General features: G+C 41.6%; 1 protein-coding gene across 8 annotated transcripts in view; it reads right to left on the reverse strand.

Annotated features, from left to right (window-relative positions):
- Window positions 1-1,669: 1,669 nt before the first annotated feature.
- PHC1 (polyhomeotic homolog 1) overlaps window positions 1,670-19,310 on the reverse strand; it is a 274,243-nt gene continuing 256,602 nt past the window's right edge. For 7 of the 8 annotated variants that reach the window (XM_058166767.1, XM_058166765.1, XM_058166766.1 and 4 more), the window contains 2 exons: window positions 5,342-5,573; window positions 1,670-2,630 (listed from right to left, as the gene is read on the reverse strand). In XM_058166767.1, the coding sequence (XP_058022750.1) occupies window positions 2,476-2,630; window positions 5,342-5,573 (387 nt within the window). In that variant the 3' untranslated portion in view covers window positions 1,670-2,475. Of the gene's footprint in view, window positions 2,631-5,341; window positions 5,574-19,310 lie in introns of those variants that run through there. The other variant, XR_009153197.1, reaches the window with a different exon arrangement.

Genomic DNA, 19,310 nt, shown 5'->3' on the forward strand with positions numbered 1-19,310 from the left:
GACAATTCTCAAAATTGCATTTCAAATGCAATTAGGACTCCTGAATTCACTTGAACTTGCTGGGAATATTAGCTTTTAGGGAAGTGAGGGGAAATAAATAGTTACATCTTTACTTGGTCTCTTCCTAGTGGAATTGGTGGATCTAACTGGGAGTAAATCTCCAGGTATATCTATAGGCTATGAAAAAGTATTGTAGCTGAGATAAGATTTCATAGAATAGCCCTCTTTGCCAGGCTCTCTTATAAGAGAAGAGAAATGGGCCATTACTTATGTCATTTTTTCATAGTAAAGTTTAAAAGATTTTGTATTAAAGAGATGCAACTTTAACATTAAAAATGACTTGAAATTTCAAAATTTGCGTATGCTTAAATGTTTCCAAACAGTTTGTGAATTACAGCTAAACACATTTTAGTTGAAAGCAGAGTCATGAAGACATTTACACATCCCACAGGCCTAAATCAAATGAAAAGAGCAAAGTTCAATGGTAGGAATTAGGGCTGGAACAACTGACGGTAAGTGGGCTAAGTCTAGAAGCTGAAAGATATCATATACATTCTTTCAATCACTAATTTGGATCATAGTAGATATGAATATAAAAAACAATAGAATGGCACTTCAAGAAAGAAAACCTTTCAATGCTGGTATTGTAAACTCTTCTAGTCCAAGGTGAGATTTTATAGGATGCTAACATTTCTAGTAGAAATTTTTTCCCCCACGTTTTTCTGTTAAATTCATATTAGGCTGCCTTATTCAGTATGTTACCATAAAGTTACATATTTTAGTAATGTTCTATATTAAATACCATCTCTAGAAAATATGAACAACTTAATGAGCAAAGTACATTTCCCTATTTGTTTGCTGCTCCTCTGTTTAATTTTTTTTTAAATGCTAAACTATAAATAGAAGGGAAGGAGTGGAAAATCATCTATAAAAAGCCCTGTCTATCCTAAGTTTATTTGTGAGAGATTGACGTTTTGAAATAATTACCGTATATACTCGAATATAAGCCGATCCGAGTATAAGCCGAGGTCCCCAATTTTACCCCAAAAAACTGGGGTAAACTGGGGACTCGAGTATAAGCCGAGGGAGGGAAATGAGGCAGCTACCGGTCAGGGAAAGCCTCCCTCCCTCAGCCGAGAAGGCTGGCGGCTCCCCCGCCCCGCCCTCTCACTGCACCGGCAGGGCTTCCCCGCGCTAATGCAAAAGCCCGCCAAGTTTGCACCATCCGGTATAATGTGAAAAAAAGAAGAAAAAAAAAAAACTCGAGTATAAGCCGTATATACTCGAGTATAAGCCGAGGGGACGTTTTTCAGCACAAAAAACATGCTGAAAAACTCGGCTTATACTCGAGTATATACGGTACTCAAATTAATTTAAACATACAGCTTTACAAGTCTGTTTCAAATATATTGGCAGAACAATGAAATTAAATATTATTCTAAATTGTTAGAATAAAAATTCATCTGAAGATGTGTAGATTCCAGAACAGGAATCTAACTTAAAAGATATTTTAAAGATTTTGTATGGATATACTTTTTACTTTTACAAATAGATCAGAAAATCATTTCTAAAATTTAAATTCAGAAACTAATAACAAACTTGTGAGAATTCAAAACAAGCTGCAAACCTGATTGTGCAAAAGTTGGTAAGAAAAATCAGACAACAGGAAGATTGCAATATTGTTTATGAAGCATTCCTTTTACTGAATAATTTGCTTAATAAACAAAAATAAACAGGCTTTGGACAGAAGATACAAACCTGATAGCAGAAAGTTTGTCCCATATGCTCTCTCGTAAGGGAAAGGGTAAGATATAAAAACCAAAGACGACAATTTTTTAAAAAGCAGGATGAAACACTTGGAGCTTCAATAGCGTTGGATTCTCCTTTGGCTCTTGAGTAATTTTTCTCCAAACACAAGAGACACAAGCGGAATTAATATTTAACCCCTCTGATGTGGTATCAGAAATAATGTCTTCTGGAGAGTCCCATTAGACTGGGCCAGCTCTAGTCTTTAATGTTCAATTAACGTTCCCTCCAGGAAGTTATCATATCAAATCAAGTTACTACTTACCTTCAATCAACACTTCAATTAGAAAAGATGTCATTTAAAACTCATTTCTTTACTGTTCCAAACAGAAGCCTTTAGCAGGAAAAATGATTCAGTACCAATTGGTCCCCTGAAATTGAAACCACATGGAAAGAACGATTCTACTGGGAGAAAAATATTAGAATCCAGCAACTTGATAGGAAGGATTCACAGCAGCTGCAGCATAAAACTTTTTTTTGCCTTTTTCCATCAGGAACAATTCATAGCACAGCAGAAGATATTCTATGCTTTTGATGAGAGGTTTCAAGGCCTCCAAGGGAGTTATTCCTCCCCAAGTATCACCATGACATAGGCTTGTGAAAGAAAAAAAGTCTTGCATTTAGTGTATTCATTACAACTAGGAAAGAAAGAAAATCTGCATTCCAGTGTTAGGTCTCTTTAAGAATGTTGATTTTGGCACAGATTTTGAGAGCTGGACCCAATTTGATATTCATGGCACTCATGAGATGTTCTTCTTTTAGCAGAAGCAAGGCCTGGCCATCTATCTCCTGGGAGCGAAATTCCTCTGCAATCTCCTGGCAGCCTAATAGATTCAAATATCAGAGAGAATTTTGTGAGAAATAGAAACTATACACATATTTAATAGTGTTTATAGATTAACTCGATAGTTGTAAGAATCAGAGTTTTATGTTCAAACACGATTTAAAAAGACTTGAGTCAAGCTTGATATCTTCAATATAATAGTGGCAATAATGAGGAAATGGTTTGCCATTGATGCCTTCTGGGACAGTATGTGTTTGCTTCCTTTTTTACTTCCCAGTCTGGTCTACCAAACTGGGATTTATTATTCTCCCATCCAGTTCTGGCTCAATTTAGCTTTACAGACTTTAGTACCACACTAGGTACTTCCATTTGCTGTGACTCACGTATCTTGCATTTGTAAAATGGCTCAAAAACAGTAACTGTAAGAGGGACCTTGGAGTTCTAGTGAATGATCAGATGAGTTAGCAGTGTGTGGCAGCAGCCAAAAAAGTTAATACAATACTGGGTTGTATAAACTGATGCATGGAATCTAAATTATGTGAAGTATTAGTATTGCTTTATAAATCCTTAGTAAGGCACACCTGAAATACTGCATTACAATAACAAAGTTGAGACTTTGGAAAAAGTGCAAAGAAGAGCAACTAAAATGATTAAGATTAACTAAGAAGGGCCTGGAGACAAAAACATGAAGAACGGCTGCAGGATTTGGGTTTGGCTAGTCTAGAGAAAATAAGGACTAGGGGTGACACGATAGCAATATTACAGTATTTGAGGGGCTGTCACAAACAAGAGGGAGTCAACTTATTTTTCAAAGCACCAGAAGGCAAGAAAAGAAACTATGGAAACTAATCAAGAAAAGAAGCAACCTGGAATTAAGGAGAAACAATGAGGACAATTAACCAGTGGAATAGCTTGCCTTCAGAAGTTACTGGTGCTTCATCACTGGAGGTTTTTAAGAAAAGATTAGACAGCCAGCTGTCTGAAATGGTAAAGGGTCTCCCTGAGCAGAGAGTTGGACTAGAAGACCTCAAAGGGCCCTTCCAGCTCTATTGTGATTAATTATCTTAACACCCCTGCAAAGTCCCCATATTATTTCCATACAGAGATGAGAAGCATAGATAATGGTTCTGTCACTATCACAAAACTACAATTTAATGAGATAAAGCCATTTTGTTATATTAAAACATAGCTATTAGATACATTTGCTACCTTGAATTATGTATAAAAATAATAAAGGATAGAAGGAAAAATAAATAATACCCCCTTTCAGAGTTCATATTGGCAAATAGTATATCTGTTAGATCTATCTAAGGGAAAGATAGCTCCAACAGTAACAGTTGTGTGGAAGGAAGGCTCCTTTTGTGAACTGCCTCCTTTAACACTTCCTTTTGCCCAACTCCAACCTTTTTAGGAGGGAGAGGGAGAAGTTAGGAGTCTGCTAAATGTCATGCTGAACCTGAGAAAAAAGCAGCACCAAAGCAGAAAAACCAGTCTCTCTCACAATATACAAAAATGTCATACTCAATACAGTTATTGTATTGTATCAATCATCAGTGGTTTCGGGGTGAGTTATCATCTGTACGCTGATGACACCCAGCTGTACTTTTCCACCCCGGACCACCCCAACGAAGCGGTCGAAGTGCTGTCCCGGTGTTTGGAGGCTGTACGGGTCTGGATGGGGAGAAACAGACTCAAGCTCAATCCCTCCAAGACGGAGTGGCTGTGGATGCCGGCACCCCGGTACAGTCAGCTGCATCCGCAGCTGACTGTTGGGGGCGAGTTAGTGGCCCCAAAGGAGGTGGTTCGCAACTTGGGCGTCCTCCTGGATGGACGGCTGTCCTTTGATGAACATCTGGTGGCCGTCTCCAGGAGGGCCTTTTACCAAGTTCACTTGGTCTGCCAGTTGCGTCCCTTCCTTGACCGGGATGCCTTATGCACGGTCACTCACGCTCTGGTTACATCTAGGTTGGATTACTGCAACGCTCTCTACATGGGGCTGCCCTTGAGGTGCACCCGGAGGCTACAGTTAGTCCAGAATGCGGCTGCGCGAGTAGTAACGGGAGCCGCTCGTGGCTCCCACGTGACATCACTACTCCGTAGTCTGCACTGGCTTCCTGTGGTTTTTTGGGTGCGCTTCAAGATTTTGGTTACCACCTTTAAAGTGCTCCATGGCTTAGGACCCGGATACTTACGGGACTGCCTGCTGTTACCTTTTGCCTCCCACCGACCCGTACGCTCTCACAGAGAGGGTCTTCTCAGGGTGCTGTCCGCCAAACAGTGTCGGCTGGCGGCCCCCAGGAGTAGGGCCTTCTCTGTGGGGGCAGCGACGCTCTGGAATGAACTTCCTCCTGGCCTACGTCAAGTGCCTGATCTTCGGACCTTCCGTCGTGAGCTTAAAACACACCTATTTATTCAAGCGGGACTGGCATAATAATGTAGAATTTTAAATTTGGGGTTTATTAATATTTTAAAATTTTAAAATCTAAATTTTAATTTATCGACCTTTATAATTTGCTTTGTTTTAAATGTTGTTTTAATTGTATATATTTTGTTTTATCGCTGGCTGTACACCGCCCTGAGTCCTTCGGGAGAAGGGCGGTATAAAAATTAAATAAATAAATAAATAAAAATAAAAAGTTACTATTTCAAACCTACCAACACCTTATTCATGCCAATATTTAGGTGTCCAATATACAGCCATTTATCCCACTCCTTCTCTTCAGGGCATGGGGGAAAAGATACCAGACTTGCCTTGTAGGGATGCAATGAACTCGTATACTTCCTCCACACTCCAGCGGCTAGGATTGCTGGACAGGAAAATTGGATTGATACCATGCAAGTCAGAAATAGGCTGAGTCATGCTGGAATTGACAAGGTCTCGCTCTCCATGACTAGATCTCACTGAAAGAGGTCCCGGTGATGTGGGGGAGAGTGTTTCATCATAACTAGAATTATCAGATCCTCTGCTTGAATCTTCTTGGCCCTGAAAATTCAAGATCACAAAACAACATGAGAAATAAAAACTCTACGAAGGAAAGAAAAAAGGATTGTAAAATCTTGCATTGTAAAACCTTGTAACACCTTGTACTGAAAGTAAAAAAAAGGGTAGCTAAATTAGATAATTAAATATATATCCCTACCCTATGGAACATCTTGGCCCTCACTCTTCTGGCCTTCTGGAAGAGTGTGAAGACCTGGCCTGTCAAGTTACATGGGGATCCATGCAGGTGTGGTACAAACCCTGGGGGCGATTGGTGTCTTGAGTTTTAGCTAGCTTTTAAACTTTTTTTGATAAGATTTTGATGGATTAAATTAACTAAATAAATGGAAAATTAAAGAATTTAAAATATATAATTAATACATTTATTAACTTAATGAACTGAAAAGCTGCTATAGTGTAGGACAGATCTGGGCATTTTACGACTCTGGGCCACATCTGGCCCTTTGGCTGTCCTTGTCCAACCTGCATGAGGTCATTTGGAAGTTAGAAAATAAATAAGCTACTGCAGGAGGTGGGAAAAGAAGCTGAGTGCAGTCCTTTAACTGGCTGGTGAGAGACAGACAAGAGCAGCAGAATTAAGTTCGGTGTATTTGTTTATCCCTCCACAACAGTCCCAATTTCTCATGTGGCTCCTTGGGAAAATAAATGCCCACCTCGTGTAGAAGAGCAGGCAAGTTGGAGTGGTGGTGATGGTGGAGTTAAATGTGTCATCAGCTTAGATTCAAGTGAACAAGTGATTCAAGTTCAGTCCCCACTTGAATGCTGTTGATCTAACACCAATTTAGTGCTGACCTTTAGTTGACTATATTCTTATGTGTAGGCTTGAACAATAAGTTTTCTGAACTACAATTTAATATAAGGTCCTGATCCTTTGTGCCTGACATATAGTTTGGAAGAACCATGTATAAAAATAGCTCATACCTATTAGAACAAGAGTATTTAGTTATAAGAAAGACTAAAAATTAAGAAAAATTGCAAGTTAATTTTTTAATCAATAGTTTGGGAAATAATGGACCAGTTGAAAGACAAATAGAAAAGAATCTTGAGCCTTAAACTTAGGAATGATTTCAAAATTGTACATTCCATTCCATTTAAGTGCCTAACAAAAGCCAAAAATAATTTTATAAAAGATTTTGCCAATGCTCATTGAAAGGGAGAGAGAGAGAGAGAAAGAGCAAAAGAGAGAGAGAAAAATACTGGTTACGGGAGACATACATGAAATAAGGGAAGAAAAGGAAGCTTCTGCAAAAGGTTTTTCAATATACTGATGAATTGGCACAAAAGATACAGGGTGGCTACAAAATCCAAAATGGAGAGATTATACTTTATTTTGGCAAAAATCATATTATAGAATTAATATATGTTGAGTCTCTAACGCCCTAACACCATCTATTGGAGAAGTATAGATTCTGATCACAATGTAATTTAATAGCATGGTATGTTGGAGAAAAGTTATTCTTTAGATAGAATGACAGGTTACTTCAGGACAGCATGAGAAATGCAAAGTAGATCACCCCCCCCCCCCAAATAGAACAGCAGGAATTTCAAAGTCAACCATTTGGGAGACAAAGTCTATATTAGATGGTGTAGATGCGCAGAATACTTGTAATAAAATTTAAGGTAACATAGCAGAAGATATACAATACAAAACAAAAAGCACAACAGGAAGGAAAAAAGAGAATTAAAACAAATTCACAAGACACTTCTCTTTCAGGAAATTTCTCCTTAATTCTAGATTGGATTTTTCCTTGACCAGTTTCCACTCATCATTTCTCAGGTGCTTTGGAAAATAGTTTGACCCCCTTCTTCTTTGTGACAACTCCTTAAATATTAGAGCATTGCTATCATGTCACCCCTAGTCCTTCTCTTCATGAGACTAGATATACCCAGTTTCTCCAACCATTCTTCATGTTTTAGGCTCCAGTTCCCCAATTATTTTTGTTGCTCTTCTCTGTACTTTTTCTAGTCTCAATGGTGATCAAAACTGGATCCAGTATTCCAAGTTTAATCTTACCAAAGCATTATAAAGTAGAAATAGCACTTCACATGATCTGGATTCTATCCTGCTGTTAATGCAGTCCTAGACTGCAATAGTTTTTTTGGCAGCTGCAGCATACTTCTGGTCATATATAAGTGTGCTAGGACTCCTAGAACACTCTCAGTTGTGGTTGTTGAGCTAGGCACCACCTATTCTATACCTATGCATTTGTTTTTTCTTAGTTAAGTGTAAAATCTTACTTTTCTCACCACTGAATTGCATTTTGTTGGATGAGGCCCAGTGTTCAAGTCTATCAAGATCCTTTTGAATCTTAAGCCTATCTTCCAAAATGTTGACTATTCCCCCCAGCTTGATAACTACAAATTCTATCCCCTCATCTAAACCATTTATGAAGATGTTGAAAAGTACTGAGCCTAAGACAGAACCTTGGGGTTCCCCACTGCATGGTTCCCTCCATGTAGATGTAGTTCCATTAAGGACTACATGCTGAGTGCAATTAGTCAGCCAGTTATGAATTCATCTAGTAGTGATGCTGTCTACCCACATTAGTCTATCTTACCAAGTAGTAAGTTGAGAGATACTTTGTCAAATGCCTTACTGAAATCCAAATATATTCACAGCATTTCGCTGGTCCACTAATTTAGTCATTTTGTCAAAGATTGCAATAAGGTTTGTCTAGCATGATCTGTTTTTTAACAAACCCATGAGATTTCTGACCTCTATGTGTTTGTAGATTCATTGCTTATTTTTTCCAGGATCTTCCCAGGTACTGATGTCAGGCTGATTGGTCTGTAGTTTGCTGGATCCATTCCCACCCCTTTTTTTTTTTGAAGATGGAAACCATATCAGCTCTTTTCCAATCCTCTGGCATTACCCCAGTGCTCCAGGATCTTTGGAGAAATGGTCCAGTGGTTCTGAGATCATGTCTGCCAGCTCCTTCAGAGTGCTGGGATGTAATCCGTCTAGTCCTGGTGATTTTTTTAAAATTTGCATTTATATCCTGCTCTTCTCCGAAGACTCAGGGTGGCTTACACTATGTTAAGCAATAGTCTTCATCCATTTGTATATTATATACAAAGTCAACTTATTGCCCCCAACAATCTGGGTCCTCATTTTACCTACCTTATAAAGGATGGAAGGCTGAGTCAACCTAAAGCCCCCTCATTTCTGATCTTATACAGGAGGGAGGCGCGGACCTGATTGGCATTTTGGAGACCTGGTTGGGCACGGAAGGGGGGGTTCCCCTGGTAGAAATGTGGCCACCGGGTTTCCGTGCATTCCATCAGGCGAGGGCCCAGGGTAGGGGCGGGGGGGTGGCGGTTGTTATCAACGAGAGTCTAGAACCGAGGGAGACCACTGTGCCACAGATAGCAGGATGTGAGTCCCTCCTTGTGAAGTGGGGCCGGGGGATGCAGGTGGGTTTACTTATCATGTACCTGGCTCCTTGCTGCGTGACAGAAGCCCTGCCCGAGCTGCTGGATGTGATCGCCGGGATGGTGGTGGAGACCCCCAGACTTATGGTCATGGGGGACTTCAATCTACCGTCGGCGGGGGTGGCATCCATGTCAGCTCGGGAGTTCATGGCCTCCATGACGGCCTTGGACCTGACCCAGTTAGTTGACAGTCCCAATCACATCGGGGGAAACACTCTGGACTTGATTTTCGTCTCTGGCCAGTGGTTGAATGATCTGGAGTTAGGGGAGTTAGTTATTAGACCCTTGTCATGGTCAGATCATTCGCTCCTTCAGCTGGACTTTCGAACCGCCGACCCCGCTGCAGGGAGATGGAACCGACTCGTTGGTTCCGTCCCAGGCACCTGATGGACCCTGAGAGGTTCCAGACGGAGCTTGGGCCATTCCCTGAGGATTTGGCCCACGACTCGGCTGGGGATCTAGTTGCCGCCTGGGATCGGGCAGCGGCTGGTGCTCTAGACCGAGTTGTGCCTTTGCGGCCTCTGACCCGGTGCTGATCTCGTTTATCCCATAGGTACTCCGAGGGGCTGAGGGAGATGAAGCGCCGGAGAAGACGCCTAGAGAGTATCTGGAGGTCCAGCTGCTCCGAATCTGACCAGACACTAGTTAGGTCTTACATTCGGACCTATCTAGTGGCAATGAGGGTGGCGAAACGGGAATATTTTTCCACTCTCAGCAGATAACCGCCCAGCCGCCCTGTTTAGGGTGACCCGCTTGCTCCTTCAACAGGGAGCGGTAGATGATCCCTTACAGGGTCGAGCTGAGGAGTTTGGACAGTATCTGTTTGATAAATCGCTCAGATTCGGGAAGGGTTGGACACTGATTGGGTAGATCCAGGCGGGGTGGGAGAGGCAGGTCTTGGGGTTACTATCTGGGACGAGTTTGATTCTGTGGCTCCTGAGGATGTGGACAGGATACTGGGGGGACTGAATGCGACCACATGTTTACTGGAACCGTGTCCCTCCTGGTTGGTACTGGCCACCCGGGAGGTGGCACGAGGCTGGCTCCAGGGAATTGTGAACGCTTCTTTGATGGAGGGTGTTTTCCCTACCGCCTTGAAAGAGGCAGTGGTGCGGCCCCTCCTCAAGAAGCCCTCCCTGGATCCATCTATTTTACCGTCCTGTCTCCAACCTTCGTTTTGTTGCGAAGGTTGTTGAGAGTGTGGTTGCACGTCAGTTGCCCCAGTACCTGGATGAAACCGTCTATCTAGATCCGTTCCAGTCCGGTTTCCGGCCTGGTTACAGCACGGAAACAGCCTTGGTCACGTTGGTTGATGATCTCTGGAGGGCTCGGGACAGAGGTTGTTTCTCTGTCCTGGTCCTACTAGATCTCTCAGCGGCTTTTGATACCATCGACCATGGTATCCTGCTGCGCTGGCTCGGGGGACTTGGAGTGGGAGGCACCGTTCATTGGTGGTTCTCCTCCTACCTCTCCGACCGGTCGCAGACGGTGTTGACAGGAGGGCAGAGATCGGCTCCGAGGTGCCTCTTATGTGGGGTGCCGCAAGGGTCGGTTCTCTCGCCTCTTCTGTTCAACATCTACATGAAGCCGCTGGGTGAGATCATCCATGGTTTTGGGGTGAGTTGTCACCTATACGCTGAGGATACTCAGCTGTATATTTCCACCCCTAACCACCCCAACAAGGCTGTTGAAGTGATGTCCCAGTGCCTGGAGGCCGTACGGATCTGGATGGGGAGAAACAGACTCAGACTCAATCCCACCAAGACTGAGTGGCTGTGGATGCCGGCGGCCCGGTACAGTCAGCTAGTTCCATCGCTGACCATTGGGAGCGAGTCACTGGCTCCCACGGAAAGGGCTCGCAATCTGGGCGTCCTCCTGGATGCACGGCTGTCTTTAGAAGAACATATGGCGGCCGTCACCAGGGGGGCTTTTTATCAGGTTCGCCTGATATGCCAGTTGCACCCCTTTCTGGATCGGGCTTCCTTATGCACAGTCACCCATGCCCTTGTTACATCCTGCCTGGACTACTGCAACGCTCTCTACATGGGGCTCCCCTTGAAGGGGACCCGGAGGCTTCAACTGGTCCAGAATGCAGCTGTGCAGGTGATAGAGGGAGCACCTCGTGGCTCCCGTGTGACACCTCTCCTGCGCAGTCTGCACTGGCTCCCAGTGATCTTCCGGGTCCAATTCAAGGTGCTTGTTATCACCTTCAAAGCACTTCATGGCTTAGGACCGGGGTATCTACGGGACCGCCTACTGCCACCAGTAGCTTCACACCGACCAGTGCGCTCTCACAGAGAGGGCCTCCTCCGGATACCGTCAGCCAAACAATGTCAGCTGGCGACCTCCAGGGGGAGGGCCTTCTCTGTGGGGGCTCCCGCCCTCTGGAATGAGCTGCCTCCAGGGCTTCGTCAATTCCCTGACCTCCGGATTTTCCGCCGCGAGCTGAAGACGCTGTTGTTTCGACGTGCAGGACTAGCTTGAACATAGTTTTAATTTCAGGGTTTTAATCAGGGTTTTAAACAGGGTTTTAAATTGTATTTAAATTTTTAGGCCGTTATTGAATCAGTTTTTTATATAGTTTTTAAAATTTGTATTGTATGTACTGTGTTTTTACTGGCTGTGAACCGCCCTGAGTCCTTCGGGAGAAGGGCGGTATACAAATATAATAAATAATAATAATAATAACCTTGGGCCTGGTGGGACTTGAATCTGCAGTAATTGCAAGCAGCTGTGTTAATAACAGACTGTCTTAGCAGTCTGAGCCACCAGAGGCTCCTTTTTTGAACTCATCTAGAGTGGATAGGTGTTTTCTTACCTTTTTCTATCCTATTTTGATTTGTATTCTTAATCTGTCATTTATGGTATGGTTTTTGATAGGTTGGACAGGTTTTTCCCCCTTTTGTGTAAAGGCAGATGCAAATTGGAATTATTCAGTTCTACTTTCTCCCTGTTGCTTGTCACCTTCATGCCATCTTCTCCCATTAGTGGACTTTTCTTTAACTTTTTTATTTTTTTTACACGCTGAAAGAAGCTTTTTCTATTATTATTGACATTTGTTACAGGCCTTAGTTCATTCTGATCCTTAGTTTTCCTGACTTCATCTTTGTAGGTTTGGGCTATATGCTGATATTCTGCCTTGGTTATGTTTATTATAGAGTTCATTATAGAGTTTACAATTTATTATAGAGTTCTTTATGCAGCAATGCTGGTTTCTTCTAGGATCTCTTATTTTTCTTTCTCAGTGGTATTGTGCTAGATTGGGCTTTTGTGTTCTCATTTTTCAGTGTTTCCTAAGCTTCTTGGGTTTTTTTCCTTTTAAGGATTTGCATTCATGGAAAGGGATAATAATCTGTGGACTTAATAATTTTAGTAAAATAGGTAACAAAAATGAGGGGACTTCCGGGGTGACGTCACATTGGTGCGGTACAGGGAAACTGGACTCTGTTCTCCCTGTCTGATTTTCTGCGTTTGGAAGCCAGTAACGGCAAAGCGGGTCCTTGGCAGGGACAGCAATAGTGAGGGGAGCATCCAGGGGTGACAGGGAGAGGAGTGATCTCCTGTTACGAAGGGTGGGTGTCCTGAAAACCAGCACAGAAGAGACCAGCTGTCATTGCGAGGTCCAGAGACGTGGCGGCCTGAGTGAATAGGAGAGGAAGCAGAAAGTGAGAAGAGGCAGACGTATTGGCGGATAAGGAAAAAAGTGTGAGATACCAAACTATCTCTCTAGTTGATGGAATTTGCAAAAATAAAATAAAATACTAAATAAGAAGTGAGTCTCCGAGGAGGCGGTGGTGGCGCCTTAGTGGTGGGAGAGCAGAAGGAAGAAGATTGCCAATGTGGATTGGCAAGGAGGAAAAGTGATTGACTGCAGACTCAAACAGCTGATGTATTGGAAAGTTAGAAAAGTGATTCGTGAGATAAAAATTGTGGTGGAAAGTGGCAGGAAGGAAGAAAAAATCTTTTTCTGGGACAGTGGAGATAGAGGCGGAAGAAAGTAAAGGAAATGAAGAGAAAGACAATGACAGTGCAAATTGAAGGTAGCCGTCATTTTGAAAGCAGAGAACAAGGAAGTTGCAGAATGTACAGAGAGACCGAAGATTAAAAACTTTGGTAATCTAAACGAAGGATATTGTGATTACTTTAGATACTTTAAACTCTTACTGTATATTTTAAACACTTAGATAAATTCCAGAGAGATTTATTATTGTGACATTTATAATGAATTACTAGCTTTAAACTTTAATAGTCCATATAAACATATTGATTCTACTTTATTGAAACCTTGTATAGATTTAAGTATATTTAAATTAACTAACTAGTCTTAAATACTTATTGTTGATTAATAATTGTGTATATAGGGATCCTCATATTTAAGGTAATGCTTTCTTTCATATTGAATATAGTTAACTATAATATACAGTTGCAAGAAAAAGTATGTGAACCCCTTGGGATTACATGGAGTTTTGCATGAATTGGTCATAAAATGTGCTCTGAACGTCATCTAAGTCACAACAGTAGAAGAACACAGTCCGCTGAACATAATACTACACAAACATTAGATGTTGCCATGGTTTAATTGCACATAACATGTAAACATTCACAGTGCAGGGAGGAAAAAGTATGTGAACCTTTGGACTTAATAACTGGTTGACCCGCCTTTGGCAGCAATAACCTCAACCAAACGTTTCCTGTAGTTGCAGATCAGACCTGCACAATGATCTGGAGTAATTTTGGACCACTCCTCTTCACAAAACTGTTTCAGTGTAGCAATATTCTTGGGATGTCTGGTGTGAATTGCTTTCTTAAGGTCATGCCACAGCATTTCAATCGGGTTGAGGTCAGGACTCTGACTGGGCTACTCCAGAAGGCGTATTCTGTGCTGTTGAAGCCATTGTTTTGTTGAATTACTTGTATGCTTTGGGTCATTGTCCTGTTGCATCACCCATCCTCTGCGGAGCTTCAGTTGTTGTACGTTTTCCTGCAAAATATCTTGATAAACTCTGGAATTCATTTTCCCATCAATGACAACAATCCGTCCAGGCCCTGAGGTAGCAAACCATGATGCTCCGTCCACCATGTTTTACAGTGGGGATGAGGTTTTGATGTTGGTGTGCTGTGCCTTTTTTTCTCCACACGTAGTGTTGTGTGTTCTTCCCAAACAACTCAATTTTGGTTTCATCTGTCCACAGTATATTTTGCCAGTAGTGCTGTGGAACATCCAGGTGCTCTTTTGCAAACTTCAAACGTGCTGCAATATTCTTTTTGGACAGCAATGGCTTCCTCTGTGGTGTCCTCCCATGAACTCCATTCTTGTTTAATGTTTTTCTTATTGTAGATGTGTCAATAAAAATGTTAGCATGTGCCAGAGATTTCTGTAGGTCTTTAGCTGACACTCTAGGATTCTTCTTTACATCATGCAGCATTCTGCGCTGTGCTCTTGCAGTCATTTTTACAGGACGACCATGCCTAGGGAGAGTAGCAACAGTGCTAAACTTTCTCCATTTGTAGACAGTCTGTCTTACTGTGGACACATGAACATCAAGGCTTTTGGAGATACTTTTGTAACCCTTTCCAGCTTCATGCAAGTCAACAATTCTTGATTGTAGGTCTTCTGAAAGCTCTTTTCTGCAAGGCATGGTTCACATCAGACAGTGCTTCTTGAAACCAGTAAACCCAAAACAGGTGTGTGTTTTTAAAGCGCAGGACAGCTGTCAGCAACACATCCAATATCATCACACTGATTGGAGTCAAGGTTGGCTCATTTCTGGCTCCAATTAGCTCTGGGAGAAATCATTAGGCTAGGGTCTCACATACTTTTTCCTCCCTGCACTGTGAATGTTTACATGTTATGTGCAATTACACCATGGCAACATCTAATGTTTGTGTAGTATTATGTTCAGCAGACTGTGTTCTTCTATTGTTGTGACTTAGATGACGTTCAGAGCATATTTTATGACCAATTCATGCAAAACTCCACATAATCCCAAGGGGTTCACATACTTTTTCTTGCAACTCTGTGTGTGTGTGTGTGTGTGTGTGTGTGTGTGTGTGTGTGTGTGTGTGTGTGTGTGTATGTATATGAATTGATAATTGAGATTTATATATGTAACTGTTTTCAGAAATTGGATGTTAAAGGCTTATACTGCATTATTATTGTAAACTACTAGTTGAAAGAGAAGTGAAAGAGGAAAGATGGCAGAGAAGAAAGAAGGAAGGTTTAGAGTGAAAAAGATGACAATTGATGGTATTGTGGAATAATTTTTTCAAAAATCTAAAAATGTCAAATAGTGATTAAAATGGTAAAAAAACCAATGTCAATGACAGCCTCTCCAGCAGGACAGAAGTTAATTACATGTGTACATATGGCGTGCAGTGAAAAATCAGGACCGGTACCAATCATGCAAAGTTTGCAAACTTCACTAAATATACTCTAGGGAGTTTATGGTAAAAACACAGGAATCAATAACAAACAGTCACGAGGAAATGAAGGGTGAATTAGGTGAAGTAAAAGAAGACATAAAGAAATTGGATAATAGAATGGGAATAATCCAAGAAACAATAGCGAGAAATGAACAGAAAATAAAAGTGCCAGAAGTAAGAATAGAACAAACCGAAAAGAAACTAGAAGAAATTGAAGAGAGGTTGACACTGCAAATAGAGAGCTGGAAGAGGCAATTACCCACTTAGAATTAAAGCGATCCGCCTTCTACCTGAGGTTCCAAAACAACATCACAGAGACAAGAGAAGAGGATCTACATAAATTGATGACAGAAATACTAGCTGACTCACTACCAATGGACAAAAGTGAATTAAGGAATAGCATCAATGAAGTATATAGAGTGCAAACGAACTATGCAAGGAGAAACAGATTACCACGGGAGATACATATAAGATTTGCAAAAAGAACTGTCACAGACGAAATCTATAGAAGAACGAGGGATGACCAGTTGACCTATAAATGAAGACAGGCATTAACTCTTAAACAGATACCAAAGAGAATTAGGGAAAAAAGAAGGGACTGCCAGTTCCTCATAACACAATTAATAAAAAGTAAAATAATGTTCCACTGGCTGATACCTGATACGCGGTGGTTGACCCCAAAAAAAGACTACAAAAGAGGAAGTTAAAAAGAATTATGAAAGGGGAACACTACCAAAAACTTTTTTTCACATGACCTGAGAGCTAAGTTTAAAAGACGTTTGGAGAGAAATCAATCCTCAACAGAACAAATATACATACTTTGCCAAACCACATAACTCATGGTCCAGGATTGACATGGTCTGGATGGATCCAGAAACAGGAAAAAATGTAGAGGAAATAGAAGTAAAACCAAATATTTGGGCAGATCACAATCTGTTAATAGTTAAAAATGGAAAGGGGAAGAAAAAAGAGATGGACCATGAATCAAAAGATAGTGAAAGAAAAAAATCACGTTCAATATATGGAAAAAGAACTAGTGTTTTTCCTAAAGGAAAATTGAAATGAACAGACAACAACCCATAAAGTAGACCATAACCTACTACTAGATAAAGTAGAAAAATGTGGGTTAGACAGCACCACCACCAGATGGATTCGTAACTGGCTGACCAACCGCACTCAACGTGTAGTCCTCAAGAGAACTACATCCACATGGAGGGAAGTATACAGTGGAGTACCCCAAGGCTCTGTTTTAGGCCCAGTACTCTTCAACATCTTCATCAATGACTTGGACGAGGGGATAGATAGGGAAATCATCAAATTTGCAGATGACACCAGGAATAGCCAACACTCCAGAAGATAGGCTCAAGATACAGAAAGATCTTGACAGACTTGAACATTGGACACTATCTAACAAAATGAAATTCAACAGTGAAAAAAGTAAGGCTCTACATTTAGGCCAAAAAAACAAAATGCACAGGTACCGGATATGTGGTACCTTGCTCAATAGTAGTAACTGTGAGAGGGATCTTGGAGTCCTAGTGGACAACCATTTAGATATGAGCCAGCCGTGTGCAGCAGCTGCCAAAAAAGCCAACACAATTCTGGGCTGCATCAACAGAGGGATAGAATCAAGATCACGTGAAGTGTTAATACCACTTTATAATGCCTTGGTAAGGTCACACTTGGAATATTGCATTCAGTTTTGGTTGCCACGATGTAAAAAGGATGTTGAGACTCTAGAAAGAGTGCAGGGAAGAGCAACCAAGATGATTAGGGGACTGGAGGCTAAAACATATGAAGAACGGTTGCAGGAACTTGGTATGCCTAGTTTAATAGAATAGAATAGAATAGAATAGAATAGAATTTTATTGGCCAAGTGTGATTGGACACACAAGGAATTTGTCTTGGTGCATATGCTCTCAGTGTACATAAAAGAAAAGATACGTTCATCAAGGTACAACATCTAATTATCCTCTGAAGTCTGTGTTTTTCTTGTTGGGTTGCAGAACCGAACAAGACAGTTATAGAGGTGCAAATGACAGACTCAATAATTCCTCTGTAGAATTGGATCAGCAGCTTCTTGGGCAGTTTGAGCTTACTGAGTTGGCGCAGAAAGAACATTCTTTGTTGTCCTTTTTTAATGATGTTTTTGATGTTAGCTGTCCATTTGAGATCTTGCGATATGATAGAACCCAGAAATTTGAAGGTTTCTACTGTTGATACTGTGTTGTCAAGTATTGTGAGAGGTGGAAGTATGGAAGGGTTTTTCCTAAAGTCTACCACCATTTCTACGGTTTTGAGTGTGTTCAGTTCCAGATTGTTTTGGTTGCACCACAAGGCTAGTCGTTCGACCTCTCGTCTATATGCGGATTCGTCATTGTCTCGAATGAGACCAATCACTGTTGTGTCATCTGCGAACTTCAGTAGCTTAACAGATGGATCGTTGGAGATGCAGTCATTGGTATACAGAGAGAAGAGAAGTGGGGAGAGCACACAGCCTTGGGGGGCCCCTGTGCTAATTGTACAGGTATTTGATGTGATCTTGCTTAGCTTCACCTGCTGCTTCCTGTTTGTTAGGAAGCTTGTGATCCACTTACAAGTCTGTTCCGGTACCTGTAGCTGGTTTAGCTTAGTTAGAAGAATGTCTGGAATGATGGTATTGAATGCTGAACTAAAGTCTACAAAAAGGACCCTTGCATAGGTCTTTGGAGACTCAAGATGTTGTAGGATGTAGTGCAGAGCCATATTAACAGCATCATCTGTTGATCTATTTGCTCGGTATGCAAATTGCAAGGGGTCTAAGAGTGGATTCGTGATGGTTTTCAGGTAGGAAAGCACTAGCCTTTCAAAGGTTTTCATGACTACAGATGTTAGAGCAACTGGTCTGTAGTCATTCAGTTCCTTGATGGTGGGCTTCTTCGGCACTGGGATGATGGTAGAGCGTTTGAAGCAAGAAGGAACATAGCACATCTCTAGTGATTTATTGAAAATATGGGTGAAGATGGGGCCAATTGGTCAGCACAGACTTTTAAGCAAGAAGGAGTTATCTTGTCTGGGCCTGGAGCTTTTCCTGGCTTTTGTCTGTGAAATAGGTCCTGCACTTCCTTTTCTGTGATCACTAGGGGTTGTGAACCCAATGAAATGGGGTCAGTTGTAGGAGGCTTGGCTGTTGTTGGTGTGTCTGAGATGGGGGTTATGGAGATAGGTGGCTGTAGTTTCCTTTCAAACCTGCAGTAAAACTCATTCAGGTCATCTGCCAGTTGTTGATTACCTTCAGCCTGGGAAGGAGGTTTGCCATAGCCGGTGATATTTTTAAGAGTTTTCCACATGTTTGCTGGTTCATTTGCTGAAAATTGATTCTTTAGCTTTTCAGAGTAGCTTCTTTTAGCTGCTCTTATCTCCCTTGTTAGTGCATTTCTGGCCTGATTGTACAGCATTTTATCACCTTTTCTGTAGGCTTCCTCTTTGGAATGTCGTAGCTGCTTAAGTTTAGGTGTAAACCAAGGTTTGTTATTACTGTGTATTCGCAAGTTCCTTGTAGGTACACATAGGTCTTCACAGAAGCTGACATATGATGTTACAGTATCTGTGAGTTCATCCAGGTCTGCAGAGGTGTCTTTAAAAATATTCCAATCAGTGCAGTCAAAACATGCCTGTAGCTTTAATTCTGATTCCTCCGTCCAGGTTTTCACTGATTTAATTATTGGTTTTATGGCTTTAAGTCTTTGCCTGTAAGCAGGTGCAAGGTGAATCATGCAATGATCAGAGTGTCCTACAGCTGCACGTGGTAAAGACCGATAGGCATCTTTTAGTGTTGTGTAGCAGTGGTCTAGAGTATTCTTGCCTCTGGTGGGACAACTGACA

Source organism: Ahaetulla prasina, chromosome 2 (assembly GCF_028640845.1).
Source record: "Ahaetulla prasina isolate Xishuangbanna chromosome 2, ASM2864084v1, whole genome shotgun sequence".
Taxonomy (NCBI): domain Eukaryota; kingdom Metazoa; phylum Chordata; class Lepidosauria; order Squamata; family Colubridae; genus Ahaetulla; species Ahaetulla prasina.